Raw genomic sequence first — 10640 nt, 5'->3', positions numbered from 1 at the left:
CCTCCTGCATACCCCCTACTGGGTATGTGCCCGCAACCAAGGTACATGCCCTTGACCAGAATCGAACCTGGGACCCTTGAGTCCGCAGGCCAACACTCTATCCACTGAGGCAAACTGGTTAGGGCTCTTCTATTTTTATATATGGTTGAAAATTTTCTGATAAAAAGTTATATAACATGTATCTTTCATACTATATATTTTTTCTCAATCCTCACCCACTGCATTTTTTTTTCAATCCTCACCCAAGGACATGCTTAGGGAAAAGAAGGGAGTGAGAGAGAACCGAGGATAGAACCCGAAACGAGGTATGTGCCTTGGCCAGGAATCGAATCATCGAACTAGCAACCTTTTGGTGCACAGGATGACGCCCAACTGACAGCCATCCCAGCTGGGCTCTATCATATATATTTTTAAGGGCAGTTCAAGCTTCAAACTGGTGGTTGTCCCATATAAGCATGAGTTGAATTTAAGAGCTGTACCTGAGCGACAATAGCAATTGACAGTAGCAATCTTTTCCTCTCTATCATGGTATAGGCCATTGAGAAGTGAAAATCAGAAAAATCCATTTCCACAAAATGGTCCTGAACTGTTCTGGGAAAATGCTTTTAAAATAATTACCAAGATATTTCTCTTTCTTATGATGGTACTTTGATCTGCATTGTTAGGGTGAAATCTGTTTTGTCATAAGACAGGCCTGTGCCAGTAACATTTGTATTTTTAAGACAATTTTGTTTGTAATATAAGCTAAATTTTTATTTGTTCCATCTTGAATGAGGTTTTCTAGATCCAATTTATAAGTGAAAGAAAGAAAATCCATCTATTTTTCTCCAGCTTCACTGTAACCACAAATTGGAAAATCTCTTTATATGGATCTCTACTTCCTTCGGCTCCTCTACAATATATTCCTTACACAACCTGCACAGTGATCTTCAAAATGTAAATCATGTTACATATTCCCTTCCTTAAAACCCTCCAATGGCTTCCCATTTCAAATTCTCACAGGTTTCATCTCTCATCAGTCCCCCTTACCATGATCCAGCCAGAGCTGGTCCATCTCTGGTTATTTGCATTTGTACATTTCTCTGCCTTGAATGCTATTCCACAGGATATTCATATGACCTGGCTCTTCTTTTCAATCATGTCTCAGCTCAAATGCCATGTCCATCGCTATCTGTTTAAACAAAGTTGCCAAAGTGTACCAGAATCACCCTGGGGATTTTTATCTTAACACCTTATTACTCTTATGGAGCTTACTAGAAATGCAGAATTGAAGGCCCCATCCCACACCTACTGAATCAGAATATGTATTTTAACAAGATCTCTAGATAAACTATATAGATATTAAAGCTTAAAAAAGCACTGGTCTAACATGTAATGACTAACATATTCTTTTTCAGTCTTAAGCAACAGTGCTCTTTAGGTACATTAATTCTACTGAATGATAACTAGTTTGAATATAGATTATTTTTATGCTCATTTGCAGAAGTCTTTCCCAAGTACTTAATAGTTTTCCTTTAAAATGTATTTTGCTCTATTAGAAACATAATTTTAGATTCATTTCTCAAGATTGTGTTACTTAAGCAGGTTAAAAATATTTAGTTTTCTCTATAATATTAAATATCAAGTCTTAAGATGGACACTTTCATAGCATTCTGTCATGTTTTAGCAAAAATTTATATTTTTGAGGAATAATCAGGTCATAATCATTACAATTTTTTAAATTCTTAACTTGTATTGTTGCTAATGCACAAAATTCTACGTTAATCTGCAGACCAAATTGCCTAAGAGCAACTTTAAGTGAAAAGTCTCTTAATAAAGAATGAACCTTACAGCAAAACTTTAAATAAATTTGTACAACCTTGAAGTGCAATAAATGCTTTTTATTGTATGCTCATTTCAATGAGTAACATTTAGAAATAATCCCACGTAACAGAGACAATCTTATTTTACAGCGTGTACATCATTTACAGTCACATAACACACAATTTTAGATTTTCCAAATTTAATATTCTGAAGTTAAGAAAGATAAAAAATTTATTCTCAAGAAACTGATTCTTATCTGGTGCAAAAAAACAGAAAGGTGAACATTAGTTGAAATACAAAGCCACAATATAGTATGAAGTAAAATTACATTTTAATAATGTTGAACAGCTGAGTGTAAACATGAAGCAACTAAAACTTAAAAGTACACATCATATGCAATACATTTATGAACAGGATTTCATTAAATTTCCCTAAACCAGCTTTTTATATTAAGCGCCATTTTGATTTCCAGCATGCTAACACAAAGCGTTGTTAAAGGGATGCATATTTTAAATTTATACACTGTAAACTGAATATCCACTTCTGAATTCTATTGGCAGCACAGTGTTTTGTTAAATACTGCATAAACACTGCCTCGTATTGAAAATGCATGTTAATTATATGGTATATATATAGATTTTAAAAATCAAAATTTTCAAGAATGGCATAAAATTGCACCTTTAAACATTAGAGCAAGTAAGGCTAGAACCATCATACTTGCTAATTGTCCTAAAAAAAACCCTAAACATTATAATATTTAAGAAAACTGAGTTCTCTCAATTTAATCTTTAGATCATTAAGAAATATAGTGCTAACTTTGTTTGCAACACTACTGGTTGCATTCGTTTTAGAAAGCCATATTTGACTCAAATATACGCTTGTCATATATGCCATACTGAACAATAATCAACTCAAACAGCATAAAAAAGGGAACTTTAATCCTTAGATTTTAGCACAGAATGCTTTATTTTAAACATCCTGTGCTGTGATAAAATTTTAGCAGCTCTGAAATTCTTTTTAATAGTATTGAATTAATCTAACCTGTTTTTCAGTGAAAGTTATTTTAATGAATACATAAACTTTTAGATTTCTGGAATTCAATTTCCAGGTACCATATAAAAGGCTCAATGACAAAATGCCTGATGGATGACTGCATTTTATTTCCCACCCCATTTCTAAAATTGCATAAAAGTGAGGCTTGTCATAGCAAAGCACTGCTAAACTCCTAAATTATGTAAGATTTTTTTCAGAATCATGTCTCTAGTATGATCAGCCAAATAAAGTCATTGTCTTTGCTCTTCCCTTCTGTAGTTTATGCATATAATCCTATTAAATTGACACTTAATAGGTTTTTCTACAACCATTCTATAGTGCTTCTTAAATTCTTTAAGTAATTTTCAAAGGGCTATGAGATACCCTGTCAATTCAAATATTTTTAATACAAAGAATGTAAAGTTATGATTTAATATCAACTTTGTAACCAGATGAAAAGGTTTATGAAATTTTACTGCCATATAGCATGTCATATTTTCCAGAGTTTCTTTCTTTATATTGGTCTTATTACATAAGAGCCTCCTTGTGGTGCCTCATAATATGCTGATTTTTTTCTGATGGTCTTCGGAATCCCTTTTTGCAGAATTCACACCTGTGTGGATAGTCTTTTGTATGTATTGATATCACATGTCGTTTAAAGCCAGATGCATCTGTTGTACTGTACTCACAATACTCACATTGGTAAATCTTCCTTCCAGTGTGGGTCTTCATATGCTTTTTCAGCTCATTTTGTTGTCTGAACCCTCTCTTGCACCTTTTACACTTCAATGACTGATCCTTAGTGTGAACTGAAAGGATATGACCACTAAGAATAAATGGATCTGATGTTTTAAAGTCACAGTGCCTACACTGATGAATCTTCCTACCCTTATGGATATCACTATGCTTTTTGAGCTCAGAAGGACGATGGAAACCTTTATCACAAACCTCACATTTGTGAGGAAAATCCTTAGTGTGGACAGATATGATGTGCCGCTTTAGGTCACTTGAGTTGGTGCTCTTATGGTCACAATGAGGACACTGGTGTGTCTTATGTCCTTGAAATAAATCCAGATGGCGTTGAAGCTCCCTTTCATCACCAAATGCTTGGGGACAATGCTCACATTTATATGGCAAATTATTACCATGCTTAGACTTAATGTGAGTTTTCAGATTTGATTGATCTGCACACCTGAAAACACAATACTGACACTGATATGGCTTCTCACCAGTATGGGTTCTCATGTGTTTTTTGAGTTCAGAAGGATGTCGAAAGCCCTTCCCACACTCAACACAAACATGTGGAAAATTCTTGCTGTGAACAGCCAGTAAATGTCTGTTTAATAGTCCTTGTTCTGCAGTTTCATAGTCACAGTATTTGCACTTGTGCATCTTCGGCTCCTTATCTCTTAGTATAAGTTTATTTGAACTCAGTGGACTAGCCTCTCTGTATCTTCGAGTATATTCTGTAAACTCATGGGTTTTGTCAACTTTGTTTATAAGCTTATGGCTTTCTAAGTGGTTATGGAAACTCACTTTCTTGTTAGTTGTAAAGTCACAATCTGTACACTGATATTTTTTTCTCATCAAATGATCAGGATGATTCTTCATGTGTCTTTTCAAGAATCCCCTTGATTTAAACTTTTTTGTGCAAATATGGCAAGGATATACTGTCAAGGGTTGTCCATCAGGGCCTATTATAACAGCTAGATTAAAAAAAATAGGGAAGTTGTGACATTTAGCCAGACTGTTTAAAAGATTTTACAACAAAAGTGCCAATATTCACACTGTGAGAACTATACTAGTAGAATAAAATTTTCTAAGGTAAAATGCACATTAAAAGCAATTTATGATAAAATAGCTCACACAAATTAATGAGCAGCACTCTGCTATATATTATTCATCTGCCAAAATACTATATCACATGCACTTTGTAAACTAGAAACAGGTACCCTTTATTGTTAAACCAACCTGACAATTCCCTTTTAAAACACCATTTGGGTAAAGAGCAAACAAGTATAGTTTTTTATTAAGTATGAGTCAAACACATTTAAAGAAACACAACTATTTAGATCAAACATAAACAGGTATGTGGGAGTAGAGCTATACTATAAACAACTGATATTTTCTTCAGTTACAAAAAAATAACTCCACTTTTCAAATTATTATAATATCAATAAAGCAAAGTATTAGTATTTTACCTGTTTGCCACTGCCTCATTTCTCCTCTTCTCCTCTTCTTGGCTTTTTGTTTAAGTACTTTATTTGTATTAATGCTATCACAAATTTGAAGGTACTGTGCTGCTGTACTACTTCTGTTTTCTAATGTTGAGTCCAAAGTATTTCCTGAAAAATTGATACACAATTAAACTACATATAGTTATACATTTTTGGATTTTGTTAGATGAATTACTAGAGATGACATGGCATCAGGTTGCCCTTATGGTACTGAATCTAACATTGTGGTATTACATTCCACAAAGTATACCTATGTTATCCTCTATTACACTCTTATATACACACACATGTGCAAACACTTTAAATAAGATATTACATGATATTAATTTTAAAATATCCCAATTTATTCATCCTAAAGGAATAAACTGACAAGGTGAACGTAATATAAAAAGTTGTTATGACCCTAAACAAAATCTTGGCATCAGATCAATTTATCACCAATGAAGGCTGATGAAATTAAAGAGATTTAGAAAAGAAATACATGTGTCAGTGAACCTATATAGTCATGGTGACTATGTGTAACACATAAACATCTCATATATACGCTTTAGAATAGTTTACTTAATGTGAAAAGTATTAAGATGCATTTTAAGATAGATGTGGCAGGCAATGTCAGTGTGATCAGTGTATACAGAATAAAGCACTTAATAAAATCTCAGTTGTCACAAATCTGTTGTGTTATGCAATTTAGTTTAAAAATGTAGACCTACAAAACTCTTTAGATTATATGCTGTAATTTTTGCCTCTCATCAATTCCTCTGAAATCTACATTTCAATATAGAGATTCAAATACCTCCTAAGGGTAAAAATGGAATAGACATACACTTTATCATAAGAAAAAGTCTCTTTGCTTAAGAAAAGAAAATGAACTATTAACCATGGTATAACACTATATAGAGTGTGTTAAAATAAAAAAAATTAAGCTGACACATGGGTTTTATGTACCAGTTACATAAATCTACTGGCTGCAATACAAAAATAGAAAACAGTTCTGCCCCAAAGAAGATATTAATAAATAGTTGATATCATGGACAATTTTTACACTTGTCAAAATAATTTATATTTTATATATTTTTTCCATAACAGCCTTTTATAAAGCATGTGGTAAGTTACCTGGTATTGTATTTTAAGGTAAATGTAAATGAACAGCATTCACAGAATAATACAAATTATTTATGTAACTAATAAATAGGCAAATTCCTCTGTAACTAATTATATATGGTCAGGCAAGTAAAAGTCCAAAAAATGTGTCTGTACATATAAACTAATAACTCTTCATCTGACAAACAGTATACAAAATTGACTATTTGACTTACAACTCACATATAAAGCTCTCTCACCTTGACAATCTTCATACCTTCTTGAAACTCTTCTTTCATCTACTAAAAAAAAAAGACTAATTAAAAACTGATATGTTGAGTATAATGATTACTAGCGGATCACATCTTTATCTACAAAATCTTACTCTGACCACCATTCCTTGAATTAAATTTTGTTGTTGACTTCTTCCATCCCATAGACTAGATAATTTCACACACTGAAAATAAGGCCTGCTGTCAGCATCCTTGGAACTGTAATATCCAGAAAAATCTTACTTTCTAAATAAAAACTGGGTAGATAATTCTGCAGAGTACCCTTAAAATTGAAGATTTTCAATGAAAAACTCTTGAATGAATAAACCTTTAGAAAAACCAAGTTAAGATAAATTAATACATTTGAACACCAAAATTTTTCAGAGTATACATGGACCATCTTGTAAATTAAGTAGGAACAAAATAAAGTAGAAAGAAAAAATAACTTGATAAATTTACTTTTTATAACCTGGGTTTTTGTTCCTTTTCAAAACCTCAAAATCTTATTATCTGTGGTGTTAACACATGAAAATACGATTTTCCAAAAGGGGAAGAATTTTCAAAGGCTATCCCTATTTTAGAAAAATTAAAAATTTTATGGCACTTACTTATATAGGTAGGATTTTAAATAAATCCTATTTGAAAAGCACAATGCATTAAGCAAGGTTCATTTTAAATAGCACAATATATGTGGTAGGAAAATCATGTAGGTAACTAGAGATGAATCAGTCCACAGCAAAACATGTATAATAATAAAAGCATAATATGCAAATTGGACAAATGGCCCAACAGCAGAACGACTGTCCAGACGAAGCTGAAGCTGTGAGGGCCGAGCCCCTTGAACAATTTCGTGCATTGGGCCTCTAGTTTTATAATATTAGCCAATTCATAAAGGGTATGAGCACAACATATTTAATGACTTAAAGGCTGGTCAAATAGATATGTTATGTACTTATCAGGTGAAAAAATGTCAATGTCCTACCATATGCCACAGCCCAGACAACAGGGGCAATTGTTTTATTAACATTAGAGTCCTCAAGCTGAGTTTCAGGGAGATAAGTTTCTTCCTCTTCCCCTACAATGATTTCCATATACTAGTAAACTTCATCTGCTATTTCAGCACAACCTAAATTTTAGAAATAATTGCTTGTTTATAACCCTATTTAATAAATGGGTAAAAATTCCAAACAATTTAAATCTTTTAACTTTCATTATTTCAATTTGGTTAATTTAAAAATTACAATAGGCAATTTAGAAGCTAGTGCCACTGGGAGAAAATAATTTATCAAAATTATTTTTCTCCTCTTAGAACCTAGTCCTCCTATAAAAATGGCTTTTAGATTATATAAAATATGTGTGCTTGAAATATACTGACTCATTTTATAGTCCATTGGCATAACTATATTAAAAGAATTGTATTCCATAATTCTGCCTGATAGTTATTTGGAACTCAGAAAGCATTTCCTGTAGCATCAATACTAGAAAAGTGGTCCACGATATCTCACATATTGCAACTTACATACGGTACTGTATATTCAATGAAAAATGGTCAAAAATATTAATAATGAAAACATTTTAAAGTCAAATATATGTATATATATATAAAACATATTACATGTCATATATATATTGTTGGTGCTCAAGAATATGTGGACGCCCTTTCAGTCAAAAGATAGGATTTTCTGAGACTTTATTAAAGGAAAAAAGCAATAAATGAGATTCATTAAATTGTCTTGAATTTATGCTTTTCCTTTCATTCACATAATGAGATCTTCTATTCCCTACAGAAGAAACAAGGGACACATGTGGGGAAAAAGTACTCCTCTTCTTCTCAGTTTCTGTTCTTTCAATTAACCAGAAAAAGTCATTGGTGTAAGTTACACAAATTCCCATGGAATTCTGGAATCAGGTAACCTAAGTCTCCATCTCCCACCTTCTACTGTGCTCCTTTACTTACCAATGATGAAAAAATAAAAATAAAGAATTTAGAGACCAAATAGAAATTATCTCATTTAACTCTCTACCTCTTCAATCAAATCCTTTAGACGAATTTGTTTCAATATTTTCAGGTATAGTATATTATTCATGTTTGGAATTAGAATCCAGTTCCCCGTGGCTTTTAAGGGAAGGAAATTTGAGGAGTGGGGATCAAAATGCAGTATAGGTAAAGATGGGTACTGTCAAGGTAATGCACTTAAGTGGAGGCTCTTGCCCTTCTAGGGCAAAACAAAACAGTTTTTGTCTTAGTATGGCAAGAAGACAGAAGAAGCCTTAGGGAAGGGCTGCATTCCTACAAAGAAGTGAGAAGAAAGTAAGCAGAGAATAAAATGTCTTCATAAGGAAATGGCAGGAAAGGAAATCAGAGGATCTTTTATCACTCTGTGATATTCAGCCCTAAGAAGCCTTAAATAGCAACTACTTGGAGACTATCAAAGGAATCATAAGTAAAGATCCTGGCAGCTTGACTTGGAAAAATACTTACTCAACTAATCCCTCAGGGATAGTAGGCAAACAACTAGTTTTCCCTTTCACTGCTAAATCCAGATAAAGGCCAACAGTGGTAATTGCCATGTGGAAAGAACAGTGGCAGTAGAGTGATAGATAGGAATTCCTCACTTAATATTGGAATGACCTTGGGTAATTACTTAACTTCCCTGAGCATTTTTTCCCTGTATAAAACAGGGATAATACCACCTACTTCACAGATGAGGTGTGAGAATTAAATGAGATAATATACACATGACATATCCATTAACACAGAGAAAGTAGATTCTCCATAATTCCCTGTGTCTTTGTGGGTTCTACTGAAGCCAGCAACAGTATATTGCTGATCTCTGTATCCCTGGTATCTGGACATACTATTTCATATTTGCTAATTTGAGCAATACATGTATGTATGGATAATCAAAAGGACCCTTCCCTTTTAAATTATTTTAAGCAAAGGGTCAAGCTTATTTTAGTGACTTTTTTTTCCTATATAGTGCTTGTATTTCTGGGAATACTTTATTTTTTAAAAGAATGCATGATGGCTACTAATAAGTCACTCCAGTGCCCTTTTGTTCTTACTGATATCATCTTCTTCTTGAGAAGAATCTTTAACCGCCATGTAAACCATCTTCTCCCGTTGCATTCGGCTCTGGTCAAGCACTCCAGCTACAGAATGTCCATTGGTGTACTCACTCTCTGTGACAATTTCTGTTCCACCTTAAAAAATTAAAACACATATCAAAATAGAGAAGTATCATGGAATAATTTCTTAAATTAGTGAGAATATAATAAATATTTTTAGAAAAATATTCTTCCAAAATATTCCAATACAAATTTCTAAATGTCAAGAAAATTTTCTTATAATTTACAGTTTAACTTTTTATACATCACTGACAAATAACAAATATAACACATCACACTTATACGCCAAGCATTCTATAAGACCTTTACATGCATTTACCCATTTAATCTTCACAAAAGCCCCATGAGGTAGTTATTATCATTATGGCTTACTTTACGGATGAGAACACTAAGGCAGAAGGAGGTTAAGTAAATCACAAAAGGCCACTCAGCTAAATGGCAGAACTAGGACTGAAATCCAAGCAGGCAATTCTAGCCTGCCCTTAAATACTCATTATCATTTTCACCAATAAACTAAATCCTCTCCACTCATTTGTTTTAATATATCAACTGTAATATTCTACTCATGTTTGAAAGAATCTAAGTATGATATATTCTCAATTCCTGTTTTATATTTCATATGCATTTTTATATTCCATCCCCAAAGAAACTTATTAAAAAATCTGCACTTTTAAGTCAATTTTAGTATAGTCTCTAGAAAAGATAATAAGTTCTAATTATTACAGCAAAAAACTAAGCCTTTGTACCTATTTCAACATCATCTTCAGCCTCAGCTTTAAATATATATACTTTTATTACTTCTGAACCAAATCCATCTTCTTTAACATCTTGTGAACCATCACTGCCGATTTTTAATGGTGTGTTCCCCATATGCTCCAATTTTCCCCCAACATCATCCACTGTAAAATATAAAAAAGTATATATCTCAGTCAAAAAGTAACCGACATTTAGTGGGTGTTAAGCGTAAGTGCAACAAGAAATAGCATGTTAACCACCTACCCACTGTATTCATTTAATGACCTATTATACAACCATTAAAAGTGGTATGTTTCATGAAAAAAAGGAGTACAACAGATAACTACATGAT

At 32.8% G+C, this 10640-nt stretch overlaps 1 protein-coding gene and 1 pseudogene across 8 annotated transcripts in view; both read right to left on the bottom strand.

Annotated features, from left to right (window-relative positions):
- The window catches only part of LOC102247735, a 587465-nt pseudogene that overhangs the window by 477792 nt on the left and 99033 nt on the right, over positions 1-10640 (bottom strand).
- ZNF711 (zinc finger protein 711) overlaps positions 1860-10640 on the bottom strand; it is a 41589-nt gene continuing 32808 nt past the window's right edge. For 7 of the 8 annotated variants that reach the window (XM_014538857.1, XM_014538856.1, XM_014538855.1 and 4 more), the window contains 5 exons: positions 10300-10452; positions 9491-9628; positions 6413-6454; positions 5037-5180; positions 1860-4541 (listed from right to left, as the gene is read on the bottom strand). In XM_014538857.1, coding sequence (XP_014394343.1) covers positions 3364-4541; positions 5037-5180; positions 6413-6454; positions 9491-9628; positions 10300-10452 — 1655 coding nt within the window. In that variant the 3' untranslated portion in view covers positions 1860-3363. The remainder of the gene's footprint in view (positions 4542-5036; positions 5181-6412; positions 6455-9490; positions 9629-10299; positions 10453-10640) is intronic. The other variant, XM_014538862.1, reaches the window with a different exon arrangement.

This window comes from Myotis brandtii, unplaced genomic scaffold (genome assembly GCF_000412655.1).
Source record: "Myotis brandtii unplaced genomic scaffold, ASM41265v1 scaffold2, whole genome shotgun sequence".
In the NCBI taxonomy this organism is placed as follows: Eukaryota; Metazoa; Chordata; class Mammalia; order Chiroptera; family Vespertilionidae; genus Myotis; species Myotis brandtii.
This window is presented reverse-complemented; position numbering and strand designations above follow the sequence as displayed.